Source organism: Mytilus edulis, chromosome 3 (assembly GCF_963676685.1).
Source record: "Mytilus edulis chromosome 3, xbMytEdul2.2, whole genome shotgun sequence".
NCBI lineage: Eukaryota > Metazoa > Mollusca > Bivalvia > Mytilida > Mytilidae > Mytilus > Mytilus edulis.
In genome coordinates this window covers 655,731-676,068 of record NC_092346.1, presented here as the reverse complement: position 1 = coordinate 676,068, position 20,338 = coordinate 655,731, and the positions used below count along the sequence as shown (strand labels likewise).

At 32.9% G+C, this 20,338-nt stretch overlaps 1 protein-coding gene across 2 annotated transcripts; it reads left to right on the top strand.

Annotated features, from left to right (window-relative positions):
• The first annotated feature begins 727 nt into the window (after positions 1 to 727).
• LOC139515581 (triokinase/FMN cyclase-like) lies at positions 728 to 19,050 on the top strand. 2 transcript variants are annotated; one of them, XM_071305159.1, is made up of 16 exons: positions 728 to 1,089; positions 5,683 to 5,793; positions 7,666 to 7,850; positions 8,477 to 8,555; positions 9,546 to 9,635; positions 10,286 to 10,320; positions 10,723 to 10,807; positions 11,970 to 12,059; positions 12,510 to 12,626; positions 13,125 to 13,265; positions 13,748 to 13,882; positions 15,441 to 15,556; positions 15,787 to 15,890; positions 16,199 to 16,232; positions 18,323 to 18,412; positions 18,797 to 19,050. In XM_071305159.1, the coding sequence occupies exons 1-16, from the start codon at positions 885 to 887 to the stop codon at positions 18,947 to 18,949; spliced, it is 1,770 nt and encodes a 589-aa protein (XP_071161260.1). In that variant the 5' UTR covers positions 728 to 884; the 3' UTR covers positions 18,950 to 19,050. The 2 variants fall into 2 exon arrangements, with proteins under 2 accessions (XP_071161260.1, XP_071161261.1); XM_071305160.1 differs by lacking the exon at positions 7,666 to 7,850 and adding an exon at positions 6,760 to 6,944.
• Positions 19,051 to 20,338: the final 1,288 nt, after the last annotated feature.

Here is a 20,338-nt window from a genome sequence, read left to right as displayed (position 1 = left end):
ATAACAATTTCGCAAGAAAATAAACGAAAGAGCATTATTCTCTCCGGATTCCTCCACATTAAAATAAAATATCAACCATTAGATATCAAAGATCTGGAAAGATGCGTTACACACCATCAAACAAACAGTTCAAATACTGCCGATTTCTATACCTATACTTGTAGCTGACATTCATGGTTTTGGCTATGTTTTTGTTAGACCATACACGCCAGAAGTCGAGGAAACATGTGTGAACAGGCCTGGGTAACACCCTCAAAATGCCACATACACACCCATTTGTGACAAGTTAAATTCTTTTAGAAAAATGATGATGGACTTATATTTGGATCAATTTTAGTTGTTGGTTTGCTATCCAGTGTTCCTTACGTCCCGTCTCCTTTTTATTCCTGCCTACCTACATACGTTTACCTATATCGTTCCTTCAACCTTCGAGTCTTCTTTTCCATTCACAGACTAGAATATCAATATTTTTACTCGGCTTAAATGAGAATGTAATTTTTTTAATTCTTAAATATATGAATTTATATTTTTGTTTTGACATTCTCTGACCAATGTTATGAATAAGGAACATGGTACTTAACTGGTTACGAAAAATAAATGCCATAGAAAAATGAATAATAGGAGGATTATTATTATATAAGCGACAAGACAAGTACCCAAGGACTCGCACAGTCATACAAATACAAATACTAGTAGTCTGCACACTTTACCACTCGGCCATTAGATCAGATCTGTACAAACCAAAACATCATTTCTAAATAAATTTCGCGTATGTGACAAGAATGGCACACCATACCATAATCTTTCCGATGCTGATTTGTATATTACTATATTGATAAAATAAGGTTCTAAATTTTGACCCTAAGTGGGCGTCCGAAGTAAACATGTCGACGGCTTGCAAAAAACTTGTAAATACTGTGGAAAGATGCGTTGATGAGAATTTAGAAGGACTTGTAGCGGTGAACCCAGGTCTTCGCTTGGTCGAGGGTCACAGAGTTGTGGTTCGCACTGACATCAACGATGCAATTGCCAGTGGGAAAGTTAGTCTTATATGTGGTGGTGGGTCCGGCCATGAACCTGCTCATGCAGGTAAGTGTTTATCTACTATGTTTACAATCAATACTTGAGTGTGTTAGTACACACACACTTATCGAATCCATTCATAAATATATACAGTACATCTAAATGGGATACAATTTACCACTGTAATCTGTCAACAAGTTAGGACTGGGAATGACTAAATTAAAATCATATGAATGATATTTGCATCTAGTGTTTATAATAAAACATATTTATTAATGTTTTATATCTATTTATAACGACATGCATTGATTAGATATAATGCTTTACATTTTCAGAAAGTAGAAACTAATTTTTGCAACCTCCGAAAATAGAATCGGTCCTACTAAAAAGCGCCCGGGAGCGCCCGGGAAAAGAAAAAGCGTCCGCGGAAAAGAAAAAGCGCCCGGAGAAGGAAAATTAGCGCCCGGAGAAGAAAATAAGCGCCCGGGAGAAGAAAATAATAATATTTTATAACAATATTTAAAAAAAAAAAAATAACTAATCATTGCTTGTTTTGTCCTTAATATAAATGGGGATATGTACGATGCTACATCTATTTTAGTGTTGTTGTACTTTTACATTTTAGATTTCAAAATTGTATATTAAAGTAAGTAAATAAATATAAATAAGAGTATATAGAAGAATCATGAAAGACATTGTCCTCGATCAAAATGTATATTTTGTTACTAAAAATAATCGGTGCCTGAGATCTAATATTTTCGCAACGGCATGGTGAACACTTTTTTATACAGATGCTGAGATAGATTTATTATATCTTTTTATAAAACTAAAACTGTTTCAATGGCTATGGTTATCAGGGTTTTAATGCTTAGACTTAAATTTAAACCAAACTTCCGCATAAACTGTGATCCATTATTATCAGTCTTTCGAAATAGTATTCATATATTATTGTTAAAATTGAAATATTCATACTTGTTTTTGTGCTTTATTACAAACGTATATATTATCTGAATTGGTAAATTACTTGTCTAAAATAAAAAATAAATCAATTTTCATAACTTAACAAAGGTGTCTCATGCCAATGAAATATAAATATATTTTCCCCGGGCGCTATATTTTCTTTTCCGGGCGCTTTTTCTTTTCCCCGGGCGCTCCCGGGCGCATTTTAGTAGGACCCAATAGAATTAGGGCTATATATATATTTTCTGCTTTATAACTATTCAAATCCTTGAATGTGTGTAGCTTTTTTTTCAAATCCTTAAGTGTGTAGATTTTTTCATAAAAGGTTCCATTTTAGATTAGATATAACATGTATACGCAAATCCCCATTTGTTTCTTCTTCTTCTTCTTCTTCTTCTTCTTCTTCTTCTTCTTCTTCTTCTTCTTCTTCTTCTTCTTCTTCTTCTTCTTCTTCTTCTTCTTCTTCTTCTTCTTCTTCTTCTTCTTCTTCTTCTTCTTCTTCTTCTTCTTCTTCTTCTTCTTCTTCTTCTTCTTCTTCTTCTTCTTCTTCTTCTTCAAACATCTGCACATTAATCACGAAAAAATTGTACTCCCTGAATTTTGTAGGGATTACTGCACGGCCGACACTCGGCTAACCGAGAGATAGGTCGGTTAATCTATATTGAGTATGCGGCTATATCGGCGGTTGGTCTGTTAATCGGGTTGGTTATACGTCTGTTAAGAGTAAAACGCACAATTTTAATATTAAAATCTATTTAATATACAGATTTTAGGTACATTATAAGAATCAATTCAAAAAAAGAAAAGTGTCTGACAAAATGATATATATCATAGAACATTTTCCAACTGTAAAAAACATTTCATAGTCTGCGCAGTTTTCAGTAAGACTAAAAGGCGTCGCGCAAGTATGTAGTATTTATGCTTATACGCATAGCAATTTTTGTAATGAAAGGCGAAAAAAACAATTTTAGATATCATGTAAAGGACACAAAATCGTACTTTGGTTCTGAAATATAAATTGAAATTAGTAAATATTTCATAATTGTAATTATAACGTGAGTAATACCACGTTTTAGTGAACATTATGGGAATAAAGTCTGTTAATGGGTTGGACAATTGAAATTGTGTCAGTTAAGAGTTATTTAGCCACTACAATAGTTGTGCTACCTTTATATTTCCCCTTTGAAAAAGTTAAGAATGAGATGCTCTTGAGTAAAAAAAAAATGACAATACGCTGCAACAGCATCCTTCTAGTAAGAACATTTTTATTTTGACTTCCTTTGCATTTTATTAAGGGGTGTGTCACTTCAATATATGGATATGGATTGCCTGCTGGAATATGCATAAATCTTTTATTAACGTTTTCTTCAGCCTTAATTTTTGTGTCTGTTCAAAGTAGCACGTTCTCAAATCCGTCCGAAAGTGTCTTTCTAATACAACACAGGGTACATATAACGTGTTGTCGTTCTCAAATGCACATGATATTTGTCACTGGACGCTAAAATTGTCAACATCATCCGATTGGTTCTTTTCTTCTATTACTGAATCATCTGTTGTTTACAAATCAGTCTAAAGAAGTAAATGGAAAGGAGCGAATGCAGCTACATTTGGTTATCTTAAGTTTTAATTCGTTTTATTCCGTTTAGTTCCTTTTACTTACTGATATTTAGTTACATTACGACGTTTATCTCTGATTTATATACTGGTTAATATCAATTTAGATACAAATTAGTGTTATCTATGACAACCTAAACAGAATCCACATAATATATGCGACCATTCTTGGATGAAATCAATATGTATAGATTATAACATGCCCTTTTCTATATTAGCCCTGGTATCATCCCGATACTCCCATATCGGCCTCGAGGCTTTAGCAGATCGAGGGATACCGATCTGCTCTATCACCCTCTCAGCTATGTGATATTTGATTTATTATAATGAATGTCCTATCATCATTTTCTTTAACAGATGAGTTTTATTATAAAGTATTTTCTATGTAGTCACGTACTTGACAGCGTAACGGGTATTTGAAAAATCATCAGAAGTGAAGTAAATAGACAATAGTAGTGCATTGACTTGACATATAAACGATACAAGGATTAGGCCCGAAACGGGAAAAAAGCTCTGCTATCAAGAAAAAAAATATTTTCAATTATTGTTATTTTGTTATTGTTATTTATTTTATTTAAATTTTGGGTAAATACCCCTTTCAAAAGGCTTCATATCTGGCTAAGAAATATACATCACAATGAACATGATGAAGTGTACATCACCAGTTGAAACCCATCGATGGTGAACGAATGCGTTTAATATCAACAATAAGCATAACACACAATGATTTATAGGTTTTAAAGTAAAAATATTAACAAGTGAAATACGTTTTTCCAACAATTGTAAAAGAAATAAGTTTGAGTCGTTCCACGCTTCGTTGTATAGTAAATTAGAACTTTAAGCATTGTCTATAAAATAACTTGATGTAGATTCAATTCATTTTCGTTTAAACTGCCGATTTTTGATTGGTCTAGCCGAGAGGGTAACATTCCAAAAAAATTGTCACCCGCTCAGCCATGTGATAGAGTAAATTAACACCTTCGTATTAGGCAATCAAAATATGGCATTTTAACATGATGTATAATAAAACTTTAATATTACACTTTTTAATATCAGTTTTCAATATTCATGGCCTAAATTCATTGTTCATGTCAGTGTTTCCGTATATATTATGTTTCATTGCTCATGTGTTGTTTCCGTATATATTATGTTTCATTGCTCATGTGTTGTTTCCGTATATTTTAGCCACTCGTCTTGAGCCTACCCATTTGATCTGATAACACCCCATACAGCAATAAAATTATACTTTTATTGCCATTCATAACTCTTAACAGACCAATTAACAGACCGGGTTTTATACATCCGACCCATTAACAGACCAGGTTTTAAATAAAGATTGATTTATGTCACCAAAATACAGATTTTTGTGTAGATTTTTCACACAATGATATCAATTTGGTTGACAAACATAATGCCTGTCTTTGTTCGATGTTCAAAATATCGCATGCAAGTAAATTCAACCAACGTGTCTTTTTGTGTACATTGTGTGTGTGTAAAATGTGTATAAATTTATTGATGAGTAACACGCCTTTTCATGTTATAGATCGTACACCAAAGCTAGAAAAATAATAATTACACCACTGGATTCAGTACATTGAATTGTTTTGTTAGACATGAATAATTTTTATGATAAACATATATTTAAAAAGTTATACAATGAAACATGCAGAATTTCCAATGATTTCCTCGATAACACCTGATTAACAGACTTTAGCCAACCCGATTAACAGACCCACCGCCGTTTAAACCCCCTACTCAATATAGATTAACCGACCAATCTCTCGGTTAGCCGAGTGTCGGCCGTGTACTGAATACATATTTATTATTGAGGTGTCCATAAACAAATATTTTGATACACCGTTTGAGCATGTCAATCCCAAATACTGTGCGTTACCATAATTTTGTCAATGTTTGTAAGACTGTTGTTTTATGCACCCATCTGGTTATATATTTTTATGTAGTTTTTATCTAATCGACATATATGATTAAACAACAGAGCTATAAAATAGCTTTTAAAATAGCTTATACTAATAATAAGATCTGCATCTATGACTATATGCATATTATTTCATTCATAATTGGAAGGTTTCGTTGGCAAAGGAATGTTGAGTGGTTCTGTAGCCGGAGCTGTATTTACATCACCTCCTCCACAAAGTATACTTGCATGTCTTAGAGCTGTCGCAAAGAAAAATTCAGGTAAAACTAAAATAAAATACTAAGATACCAAGTGTCAATGTGAATGCTTGAAAATTTAAGCACTGTATGATTACATTTATTATATATAGGTTTGATAATAGCTTGTTAACCTATAAAACGAATTTTGTCCTGAAAATGCATGAAATATTTGCCACTGGGCGTTGATCAAATGACAATCAATATAAATAGTTTTTTTTAATTATGTACGAGCATATGCATAATGATTATTCTCCCATGTTATATTCTTTAAGGAAAGTGTGATTTTTAAAATTTTTTTACCTACGTAAATCTTTAGATTTAATAAACTTTAAGAATAATTGTTGAAAAGTTAAATACATACACTTCTTTCAATATAAAAATAAGGAGATGAGGTAAAAAGGGCCAATGAGACAACTGTCCAGCAAAGTTCGAATAAAGTGGATATAAGCAATTATATATAGGCAACCATACGGCCTTCAACAATGAAAAGAGCCCATTTCATAAAAGCGTATGGTCATGATGGTCGGCTATAAAAGGCCCAAACATGCAAAATATGAAACAATTAAGTTGGGAAAACTAACGCAATCGTTAGACTGTAAGTGTAAACGTCATTTATGTTGCTAGAGAGTATGAAGAAGGCCAAAATAATACCAGTATCATAATTACAAGTAGTATACAATAGTTTGATGTATCATGATAAGACATTTAGATCACAATGACTCTTACGGAATACGTAAAGGGGTTAAACACTTTATTGGTCAATCAAAGTAAGAAGATACTACATGGGTATCAAAACAATAGCAAACGAAGGATGGCAACCAATATCATTGACAAATAGACCGAATGAAGAATCATAGCGCGCAATTAATGTACTGAAACTTAAGATTGAGCAATAGAAACCTTACAAAAAACTGGGGGAGGGGGACTCTCGACTAAAGTGTTTTTATTACTTTGGCCTTATAAGTTTTCATATTTAATGTTCTGCAGCTGGTTGTGTAATGGTTGTTACTAACTATACTGGGGACAGACTTAACTTTGGTTTGGCCCTGGAGCGTGCTAGACACGAGCACATAAACGTGGAAATGGTCATTGTTGGCGAGGACTGTGCTGTTACTAGCAGTGATAAAACTGCGGGGAAGAGGGGACTTGTCGGCACCATTCTTATTTTAAAGGTCGGTCTATGTCATGAAGAAACCACCTGCTAGTGCATGTATCCCATCCGCTCTAGTATTATTTCAGAAACCTTACTAATATCCGAAGCAGACGTTGAATTGTTTCTTCATAAAACTATGAACAGATTCATATATACGCGTACCTGTCTTTCCCTGGAACTCTTGCGATACTATTGTTTGACTAAAACTATAAAATTCCCGCTGCTTTTATGTTTAAAAGCAAAGTAATTTCGTTGCACAATGAACATCCATTTATTCCAGTGCGCCTTTTTCGTGTCCTCACAGTCCTGATTGTAAGGAACATGTAGCTCGTCGCATGGATGTATTTAAAAAATGTTGTTGGAAGAAAGAAGGAAATTGCCTCTATTTCAGAAATCGTTTTCGTAACATCCTATCCCCTTATGTTTTTGCTCCACATGTAACTGGGTTAATCATAGACATGCGCCTAGGTGCAATATGATCCGTCCGACCGTAGGACTAGAAATTGTACGCATGTCTTCTCGAAGACAATATGTCGAAAGCATGTAAGAGTAGACTTATCACGATCTATGTAAAAGATAAAAGTTCTTATGGGTCTTTTTAGTTTTGATTAAAAAGCCTTACGACGGAAAACTTTATTATGAAGTGCACGTTAGCAAGCGTGCTGATAACTAAATAGTTGGTCTTGATGGTACGTGCATTATATGTTGATGTAGTTTAAAATTGACCAATCTTGTATTAGGCGGTACAGTTGTCATCATAAAGAACTACACAGGAGACAGGATAAACTTTGGTTTGGCAGTAGAGAGAGCTAAACATGAAGGATATAAATGTGACATGGTTGTCGTTGGTGAAGACTGTGCTCTCAAATCCTCGGATAAAACTGCTGGACGGCGGGGACTCTGTGGTACCATTCTTATCGAGAAGGTTGGATATAACTGAATTTCTTTTTCTTTTGATATTTCACAATGTACGTCAAATCGATTTTGTATAGTTAAGCCTTTTTCTCCTGCTTGTCCATCCTAGTTGCTATTAGCTATAATGTCAGTACCTATTTTAGCTCGAAACCGTATATTGATCCTTCTTATATATAAAAACAGCAAGTTTCCAGTCGATATTTCACCCATCTTGCACCTATATTGCTCAATTTGCAGTTCATTAATTTCCCTCAGTACCTTTACCATCATTTGTTATTTACTAGTTTTGCACATTGGTTTACTACTGTTGCCTTATATAGTATTTATTTAGCACCACTACATCGTCATTTTTATAATGATAGTATCAGGTTAAAGTTTCCTTTTACAAATATCAATATCAAATATGAATTTTAAAGTAAACACGACCTACAGGCACACTTTAATCACAATTTCACTCGTTGTTAAAATATTGGACTGTACCAAAATGTTGTTAAATTGCAAGATATAAATAAAATGAATAAAAAGCTCACATTTAGTAAAACTTTTTTCTGGTTAAAGAAGTCATTTATATATCAACTGTTTCTTATCAGGTGATATCTTTAAGTTTTGACGCTATATTCATCTGAATATTTTCAGATATGTGGTGCTCTAGCTGAAGAAGGCAGATCATTAGAGGATATTGCGAGAATTGCAAAAGATGCAGTATTAAAAATGGGTAAGCTTGTTTATAACCCAGACACAAGTGAAAATTCATCATCAATGTTTTTTTAAAACTTATTTTGACAAAATTTAACCATACTGGCTGCTTAAAGCGAAATATTATTTCACTGTTTCTTTTTCATTAATGATTGAATAAAACAAATGATATTTTATATTTTTATATATCAAGTAGCTGGTAACCCTTTAAACGTTATGCTGAATTGTAGTGTTCTTTTCTTAACGTGTTTTGCATCCTACATGAAACAATAGAATAACATTAAGGGCATACGATACAGTTACAGGGGAGGTAATGACGTTGCTAACGTAAAATGCTATTTTCGCGACGTCAAACTGTGACATATCGGGAAAAGATGCATTTTTCGAGTGATTTTTATCATTCAAACTGATTTAATTTGAAAACGAGTGCATTGAGTCCTGTTTCTTAAAACGACATTTTGTTTCATTTTGCCGGGAGATTATGTGAACCAAATTTTATACAACTGTTAATAGTGCAATTTTTTTTTAATGTTGATAAATATACAGCAAAAAATTCCTTTTTTTACTCAATTCATGACCATTTGATAAATATGAGCTATTTCTGAATAAAAAATGCATAAGTTTTTTTGATACTTATAAAATACAGAAAATACAAATTATTTAACAAAAAACTATTTGTGTTTATCTTTTAAAACAAAAAAAGCTATGGCTATCTTTCGAAAGGGAAAATACGGCCACAAATCCGAATTTTGAGCAAATATACAAAATTTCGACCTCATTTAACTCAAAAAGTAGCACATGAAGGTATATTTTTTATTACATATTTGATTTAATCAGGCAAAAATTAGCCTATATGGAAATTTTCATCAAACTGTAAATACAGGATCAAAACTGTATCGTATTCCCTTAACATAACCAGTGCTTGATAAAAAAAAAAAGGCATGATTTCAACATTATAACGTACAAAATAGTAATATATTATTTGATTTCAACCTTTTTGTATTTCCAGGAACCATTGGATTAAGTTTATCGCCGTGTACAATACCAGGAGCAGGAGCAACATTTACTTTAGGAGCTGATGAAATTGAACTGGGGCTTGGTAATGTATATTGTTAATCTAGGGATAATACCTTTGTGTTGATAATAACTGAAACACATTCAAGAAAAAAACTCATCACAGATAAAGGGCTTAAATTTACTAACACAATATCAGTCAAAGGTAAATACACTAGTAGTAACAGCATCGAAAATCAATGCGGTTTTTGCACTTTTGAAATTCACTAGTAAATAGTTTTCATTCTAGAACTACCAGTTTTATCAGCGAACATTAATTTTATCAGATAATACGACATATCGGTAAACTTCCGAACAAATACATTTTAATTTGCATCGTCTTTGTTACGAAGCAGTACTTTGTTTTCACAAGATTGCAATTTGGAAACTTCTATTGCCAAGTTTGTTGAATAGAGGCGGAATGTATGCAAAGTAACTCATCATAGTTACTAGGATTGAGATTTTAAATTTGAGTCAGAGGTGCGTTTCCTCTACAAAAGACTCATCAGCGACGCTCGGAAAATGTAAAAAAAAAGGCTAAGGAAAAGTCAAATTCGTTAATCTAAAACGAATCAAATGCCATTCCAAAACATCGACAAAGAGATAAACAATAGAATATAAAACCCAGCATAGAATACTTTAAACTTCATCACGCTATCTTTATTGTGCGTAACATATTAAAGTTTGGTATTTTAGGAATTCACGGGGAAGCTGGAGTGAAGAGAACAAAGGTATGTGTCTTGTGTCAAATAATCAAACCTCTCCTGTTATCCTCTTAAACATACTTTATTCATGTAATTGGTTTTGATGTTATATTTGTTAATCTGATCGGATTTTGTCTAATGCTTAGTCTGTTTCTGTGTGTGTTACATTTTAATGTTGTGTCGTTGTTCTCCTCTTATATTTAATGCGTTTCCCTCAGTTTTGGTGTGTTACCCCGATTTTGTTTTTTGTCCATAGATTTACGAGTTTTGAACAGCGGTATACTGCTGTTGCCTTTATTTAATATGTGTGATATGTACATAACAGAAGACATATGTCCTGTAATAACTGATATCTTATAAGCATGGTACTTTTGATAACTTATTACAACATTTAAAAAAATCATTGTTTGTATCGTCTGGTTATTGTAGTTGGTGACGGCTAATGAAGCAGTGAGAATGATGATTGACCATATGACAGACCCGAACAACAACTCAAGACTAGAAGTCAAAGCTGGTATGTAGTTGCCCGTAAGCAGAGGTGGTGGCGGATAACTGTTTGATTTATGACTTTCGAACAGCGGTATACTACTTTTGCTTCTATTTTGCGTTAGTTTGGATTTCAGCACTTCACTTGTATAACGGTACAGTTGTTGGTGGGTGTCCCTTGTAATCTATTGATCAGATGTGAATGAAAGCACACGTTTACGAATTGAAATTGGGGTTAAAAAATTGTCCAAAATATACTACACATAAAGCTAAAGATTGGGTAAAACGACCTAACCAAACATTTGAGATTAACTCCAACGGTGTGAAATTGTGAAAGGGTAAACCAAAACTGACAGACTAGTCGTATTACTAGTATGTTATATGCATATACATATTCATGAATCTACAATCTGTCGATACCTGTAACTTGGCATTACACAAGGTCATGTTTTTCTCTGGCTGTTTATGACGTCTTTACACTAAATCCATTGGATGTTGGGTGTGTACGGATTGATAGTTTAGTCTTAGTTGCATGATTTTTTTATTAGTTGTTAGTGGCTTTGAACTAGCTGACAGATAACTGCGAGTACTCTCAGATCTGTTCATTGTGTCTTTTTGTGTCGGTATGTATAAGTACCGGACCACGTCCACTTGTATTTTTGTCCATCTGATGAGTTAAGCCTTTTTAAACTGATTTTTATAGTTCGTTCTTTTGTTGTATTGTTATACCACTGTCCCAGGTTAGGGAGAGGGTTGGGATCCCGCTAACATGTTTAACCCCGCCACATTATTTATGTATGTGCCTGTCCCAAGCCAGGAGCCTGTAATTCAGTGATTGTCGTTTGTTTATGTGTTACATATTTGTTTTTCGTTCATTTTTTTTTACATAAATAAGGCCGTTAGTTTTCTCGTTGGAATTTTTTTACATTGTCTTTTCGGGGCCTTTTATAGCTGACTATGCGGTATGGGCTTCGCTCATTGTTGAAGGCCGTACGGTGACCTATAGTTGTTAATGTCTGTGTCATTTTGGACTTTTGTGGATAGTTATCTGATATGCAATCATACCACATCTTCTTTTTTATAATTTCATGTTTGAATAACTATTAAAATGTCTATAATTTCCTAATTTTTACAATTTGATCTTTTATTTCATTTCCATCATTGAGTAATTTCGTATTTTGTTACCACAGGTGACAAGGTTGCTTGTATGATTAACAATCTTGGTGGTACGTCTGTGTTGGAACTAAATATCATTGCCAGGGAAGCCATCTTGTTGTTAGGTAAGTTATCATTACTGTATGACATGGTAAATTCTTTCCTGTTGTTTATTTACGTTGCACAATGAATAATATTACAAACAGCAATACACATCGACAGGAAAGCACATATAAAAATGATTTCTTGTTTATTCATTAATTTGCTTGTTTTTATTTATTATTCATTTTTGTCTTTGTCTATCTAAATATAAAATGGAAAAAAACGCGTTTTTGTTTTTTTTCTTTAAGTATATTCTTGAATGCATTTATTTGAATATAACTGAAACGAAAGATTTATTTCATGCAAACGTCGTTCATAATCTGAAGAAAAATAAAACTGGCATAAACGTTTGTCTTTATGTCAAAGCTTGCAAGAAACAACAACTGAAATGTCACATTCATATCTCGTTGCTAAGTTAAGAGAAAAAAGGTTTACATCAATACATGACTAACTCTCTATTTTGAAATCATCAGAATCGAGAGGCGTAGCAGTAGAAAGAGTTTATTGCGGATCTTTTACAACATCCTTAGAGATGGCTGGTATTTCTATCACTCTGTTGCATTTAGACGATACACTTAGGAATTGTTTAGGTGAGTACAACAATGAATTGTTTAGGTGAGTACAATAAGGAATTGTTTAGGTGAGTACAATAAGGAATTGTTTAGTTGAGTACAATTAGGAGTTGTTGAGGTGAGTACAATAAGGAATTGTTTAGGTGAGTACAATAAGGAATTGTTTAGGTGCTCTGTTGGTCGACAAACGTTACAATAATGTTATTTGATAACACATTATTCGTCCATGTGTTATTTCTTTTTTTATTGCAAAGCTATTTTTTTCATTAAAACTACTTAAAAAGGAAAATGTTCAGTTGGAACACATTATTTAGGCATTACTTTTTTAGGATACAAATAAAGAAATCAGTTACTAGTAAAACACGTTTTATAATTGAAAATAAAAATACTGATTTTGTAATTGGAGAGCATGAGCTATATATGTAATTCCCTAGCTCAACTGCTTCAACTGGCTAAGTATCAACTACTCAAGGAATCTTTAAAATGTTTCATCTCTGAACAATTATTTTCTTATAGATGCAGAAACAAGTGCACCAGGTTGGGTTCGTCCTTATTTACCCTGTGGCGAACGTACCAGAACAACTCCTCAAAAGGTTGTTACAGAAGATTCACACACTATCACAACACAGCAAGCTGTGAAAGACTTAGTCAGTGCAGGTATAGTAACACAAAATCAAAAAGCAGACATACGTCAAGTGCATGCATGATAAAACACAACAAAAATACACAACAAGGAGCCAATCTTTATATTGTAGATGCAAAGTACGATTCATAGACTTTTTTAAAAGACATAAGGATCGTTATCTTGAGTAGAACAATGTATTATAGTATTTTAGATAAAAGCATGTCCTACTGGTTTATAACTTTTTATATACACCTAAAGTTTAAATACATATTTAAACATCGATAAACAAACTCATTATTGATACCAGGTTTAGTAACTTGAAAGCCAGACGCATGTTTCGTCTACAAAAGACTTTTCAGTCACACCAGGTTAAAAAAGTAAAAAAAGAACAACAAAAAACTACGGAGTTGAAAAGCATTGAATACCGAACGCATTTTAGGTCATCCATGTAGAAATTACAGATGCATATATTGATCAAATGGGATGACTTATGAGAAAAGATCGTCTATTTAAGATATGAAGAAACTACTATATGATATAGTTAAAACGGCTGCTGAACAGCTGATCGCATCTGAAGAGAAATTAAACGGCCTAGATAAAGAAAGTGGTGATGGTGATTGTGGGAGCACCATGGCACGTGGAGCACAAGGTACCCAGTTCGATTAACATAAAGTTGATTTCTATGGGTAAACAGAAATGTGTATGCTATGTTGTACAACATTCACTAAGTATAGATAAAGGCAACAGTAGTATACCGCTGTTCAAAACTCATAAATCTATGAACCAAAAAAATCGGGGTAACAAACTAAAACTGAGGGAAACGCATTAAATATTAGAGGAGAACAACTACACAACATTAAAATGTAACACACACAGCAACGGACTAAGCATTAGACAAAATCCGATGAGAATAACCAATATAACATCAAAACCAAATACACGAATTTGGGATAGAAAAGTACCGTGACACGTCTTATAGTAATGTGAATTCACACTCAAATATAGGATAAAACAAACGACACAACGGAAACACAACGTAAAAATGTTACACACACTGAAACGAACTATGATATAACAATGGCCATTTAACGTAAAAATGTTACACACACTGAAACGAACTATGATATAACAATGGCCATTTTCCTGACTTGGTACAGAACATTTTTAAACATTTTTAGCAGTTTTGTACGTTTAAGAGAAATATATGTTGAATTAATTGAGCAAACAAATAAATCAAGGAAGAGTTCTTATAATATACTAGTATCCTCATAAGATAAGGTATAAATACAGAAAAGGCTTTTATTTATAATTGAACATGCTAACAGATAAATAACAGTAACAGTAGTATACCACTGTTCAATAGTCATACATCGATTAAGCGAAAACAAATCCGGGTCACATAACAAGACCGAGAGAAACACACCAACTATAAGAGGAAAACAACGGAACATAAGAAACACTGAATTACTACAAATACTAACGGCTTCATATGAAAGAACAATTTTCTGTTAATTCAATGATAAAAAAGAAAGAATAAAATCACTTGGTGATTTACAATTTTTAGAGACAAACAATAGATGCGTATATTTTGGTCAGAGTGTTTAATGTCCTATAAAAAAGAGTATTGGATGTTGTAGGAAAGAGGGTTGTTTATGTTTTATGACACAGGGTTTTCTTGGATTTTTTAGAAGACATTTTGTTGAATCATCAAAGATAACCGGCATACATTTTTGTACGTTTAAAAGTCATCAGCGACGCTCTAATAAAACAGTAAAAAGGACATCTATAGTACGAAGTTAAAGACCATTGAGAAACCAAATTCAGAAATGTTATATCAAATACAGCTAGGTTAATCTATTCCTGGGGTGTAAAATCTTTGGTTTATTAAAAATATGTCCATAACTGGGTTAAATACAGATGTTATGGGTATGTTGCTGTAATGAACCTTGAAATAACTGTATGTTTATAATTAGCTACGTAAATGTATTTTTCATAGGAAATAAAGATAAAATTCAAAATAAAAGGAGAAACAACTGTTGTTTTCTTGTGTTTGCCAAAGTACTGTAGTGCTATTTGTTTTATGAAAATATTATTATCAGTCATTCACGAAGATACTGGTCATGATATACTGTAGTGGTCAATGTACTATATGTACATGAAGGAATATTGATGTAAGTCATTAAACCAACAAATACTCATCTTTATAGAAGTTTTATCAGAACTAAATAGCAAAGACAATCCATTGCCTGTTGGTAATCCTGCAGAACTGGCCAAGAGACTGGGGAACATTGCAGAGGTGTCAATGGGAGGTTCATCTGGAGGGGTAAGTTACTCATTTTATATATGTAGAAAAATATAACATCATCTGATTGACTATTATTCCTGGTGGTAACATCAGCTCAATATGCAATGCCTCGATATAAACGTCGTCATAATCTATTCTAGTTTTAAATTATAAACATATATATTCCTGGTACATCTTTAATGAGATTCATTTTGTATGCTTTAAATATAACAAATATTTGATATTTTTTCTGTTTTTATATTTCACAGTTATACAGCTTATTTTTCACCACTGTAGCTGGTGAACTACAGAAGGAAATATCTCCTTTAGCGTGGAGCAGTGCATTAGCTGCAGGTGTTACAACTATACGGAAGTAAGACAAACATTATATTACATTTTATAATTGATGCATATTTCAACTCATTATATCATGAAAATGAGATTTCTTTCTAATACACTTTAAATTATTGTAGATTCACTTCATTGGCACATATTCAGATTTTAGACTTATAATACATGAAATCATTTCGTTCTAAAATAATTTTGAGTTATTGAAAATTTTGCAATTTTGTTTATTTGAGAATATGAGTTATCTTTCTTGCACTTGTCAGTTGGGAATAAAAAGTTAATAGAAATGTTACCCTTGTACTGTGTATGCTTCATTGATTTAATACATTATAGGTATGGTGGTGCTGACCCTGGGGATAGAACAATGGTAAGAATAGTACAATAGAAAATGTGTTTCCCTGTGTAGTATTGCTTCAAAATGTGTAACATTACTGCGATCATCGCCAACTAGTTGATTTGTTTAAGAGTGTACTAAAAATTATCTACTTCATTCTCTGAAAGACGGAATATGCTAGTTTACCCTCGTCCGTCCCTCCTCTCATAAAACTTTCGTCAAATTTTATTATGAAATTAACAAAGAAGCCTGAGACTCGTGAAAGTTTAGAACTATCTTGAAATTGGAACACTATACCATGTAATGCTTTTTCACACTTGTCACTCATCTACATTCCCTTCCTCGAACACTCGCGTATTCTAACACATAATATTCATGTATGAATTGCTTGTTGTTATTATCTTAAGTACCAATAATTAAAACTTATTTAAGTTTGGTGTAAAGCTTCATGTGAATTAATATCATCTATCCTTTTTCGTTTTAATCATTTTACATTTGTCTTTTTTGTGGCCTTATATTAATGTTCTATGATTACGGTGACGAATATTTGCTTACTTCTACGTCATTCGCGCTATGGATCATGATAGTTACTTCACTGGCCATCATACATCATTTTCGTAGTTTTATATATGGTATTCGTTTTATCGTGTAATGCGTTTTTACACCTCATCTTTTAAACGTCCTGTTCAGAGTATACTTAAAAATGGAATATAGTCATTGACCTATAACTAACACTTTATTTTTATTTGTCTGTACCATTAAACCGATTGCAGAGTGTAGCTATATACTAGTGGTTGTTTTCAATTGGTACTTTTGATACTATTTTCCAACCCGCAGAAAGAGCTCCTAAATTCGTTCATTCCGTTTTATTTTCATGAAAATCAGTAAGGAAATAAATTTGTTTTACTCCATGTTGGGTAATAATAATCGATGTCTCCTTAAATATTGATGATATGTACTGAAAGAGAGACGTAAAATACCAAACTAGACATTCAAACTCATAAGTCGAAAATATACTTACAATGTCATGTCAAAAAACGAAAAGCGACAAAAAGAATAAAGAACAGTAGACACTACAAAAATATTACAAGCAAACATCTAGAGCGTTTATATTTTAATTGTGCATACATCGTCAGATCTTTGAAACAATATTTATTTATTTACATTACTGCAAGGATATGAAAAAATAACGATAAGAGTCAGTATATCAAGAAAGTTCTGTATGTGTCTTGATATTTTTATTTCAAAATCTTAATCAATAGTAATCTTTTACAAAAATCTTCTCCTTTGAAACTACTAGGCCAAATTTAACCAAACTTGGCCACAATCATCTTTGGGGTATTTAGTTTAAAAAATGTGTCCGGTGATCCGGACATCCAACCAAGATGGCCGCCACGGCTAAAAATAGAACATAAGGGTACAATGCAATTTTTGGCTTAAAACTCAAAAACCAAAGCATTTAGAGCAAATCTGATGAGGTTAAATTGTTTATCAGGTCAAGATCTATCTGCCCTGAAATTGTCAGATGGATCGAACAGCTGGTTGTTGGGTTACTGCCCCTTAATTGGTAATTTTAAGGAAATTTTGCAGTTTTTGGTTATTATCTTGAATACTATTATAGATAGAGATAAACTGTCAACAGCAATAATGTTCAGCAAAGTAAGATCTACGCATAAGTCAACATGACCAAATTTGTCAGAGAACTCCTTAAGGAGTTGATGTCCTTTATAGTCAATATTGAACAACTTTTCGCCATTTTTGTAACTTGTACAAAAATCTTCTTTTCAAAAACTATGGGCCAAATTTAACCAAACTTGGCCTCAATCATTACTAGGGTATCTATTTTAAAAAAAGTATCAAATGACCCTGCCTACCAACCAAGATGGCAGACATCAGTAAATACAGTAACAGGTGAGCGACACAGGCTCTTGAGAGCCTCTAGTTTTTCTATTTTCTATTTATTTATTTTTTGCTTTAATTGTTACTTTTGTATAAAAAGACAACAATCTCCACCATGACCACTTAAAAAAATATACGTACATAGACGATGGACAAATTGTCACGACAGCCAGACTTTTTTACTACAAAATAAAGTGTGATAATATAAGCCTCATTTGTTTTAGTTGGATGCATTGTATCCTGCAAGCGAGGAATTATCATCTTGCCTAAAAGCCAACAAGTCACCTCTAGAAGCATTTAAATCAGCCGTCCAGGTAGGTTAAACAGAGGAATTGTACGATAATAGGTGTCAACTTTGTAGATATCAAAGTTATTTAACAAACATCTAAAATTCTCATTTTTAATACAAAACGACGCGAGGCTATAGCATGTCATAAGATTGATTGGTGTTTATTTAATGTCACGTTTCGGTGAAAGCCTAGTTAAGATACGATATACAAATTCAGTGATACATGATACGACCAACCAACCTCAATACTCCATCATAGGAAATAGTGAAACGGTTGATGTAACTGTCATCTTTTCTTTAGTTTAAAATTCAGTCGTTAAATTATCCTCTAGTGAACTGAATTTACCATTTAACGATCTAAAATGTGTTTCTTTTTGAATGTATCTTAAAACTGTTCTTCCTGTTACAGAAATGTACAGAAGGTGCTAAGAGTACAGCGACAATGAAGGCCAGGGCAGGACGATCTAGTTACGTTAGTCAGGACAGGTTGACAAATCCCGACCCAGGTGCAATCGCAGTTACTATCTGGTTATCGGCAGTGCTGGACATTCTTTCCAAATAGTTTACAGACTATGTATAAGTACTACAACTTAATAAAATTGTTTTTGCTACTTGATAAATCTCAGTTTAGAAATACCAATGCATTTCTATCTTGATTAATAATTCACGTTTTGTGTCTTATCTTTTATTTAGTACTTGTGATATAGGACCCTACAAAAGATAGTAAAAGGACAATCGGAAGGTGCAAGTTAAAAAGGTACAAACAACACATTAAGAAAAATAAAGCTGAATAAAAACACATTTCTATATTGCAAATAATTTTGAGCTAAATTTTCCACGGTACAGCGAGTCTGTTCACTTTGAGCAGAATCTTATGAAACAACTTGTATGCAAGCTTTTATCTTTCTGAAGCTGCGAAGTGTATCCAGGGTATTATTCAATCGGTAGTGTTCTGGGTAGTGTACTATATACTGTTTGTCTGTTCGAAGTATTTCTTCATTGTCATGGTGTAGGTTTTAATGTTTTTGCTTTATTCTTCCCTTTTAAACCATTTCATTAGAATTTAAAATCCTCAATAATCCTATAACGTCTAGCTTAAGAATCCTGTTGCTTAAAGTATTTGAAGATACCAGGTTTTCACTTTTGATAATTTAGCATAAACTAAACTTTAACATACATGTAAAAACATTTGTTATGCAGCCAACAGATATGATTCTAGCTCATGTGTTGTTTAGTGTTAGTAAAGTTAACAATGTAACACACCACCAAATGAGTCTTGCTACATGAACAAGTATCTGAATCACCATTGGCGTTTACTCAACTTTAAGATATTTCAGTCATAACACAATCATATTCGTCCTCTCTGGTATGTTGGTCTATGGTTTGACGAATAGAAAAGAACTTTCTTGTAAAATATTGATTACAATTATTTCCCTTTGTCGCAATGTTGGAGCTTTACATGCACAAAATCTTTCATTTATCAACCAAGTTCAACATTATGTACTGGTCGTTAGCCAATAGATTATTTTTTTTCGGAATGCCTTGTTGGTTAAGCCTTGTATTATTCATTACTACGATCTAGTTAGGATCTCTTACCAGACATGCTTGTATCATATGTTTAATTTGGGTGGTAAACAAAACTTGACCAGTTTGTCATCAAACGTAAAAACCAAGGGAAATAATTCTAACCGAACAAAAACGGTAAATAAACTCATCATAGATTCCAGGATTAAATTTTGTACTTACGCCAGACGGGCATTTTGTCTACAAAAGACTCATCAGTGACGCTCGAATCCAAAACAGTTTTAAATGCCAAAAAAATGATATTGGAAACTATCGATAAATCTGATCAAACTTACAGTGGTAACGAAAAGTCAGAAGAACATTCAGTCGAACAATGGCCTGTCAGTTGTATTGTAATACTTGATGTATCTGTTGGAAGGAATAAAGA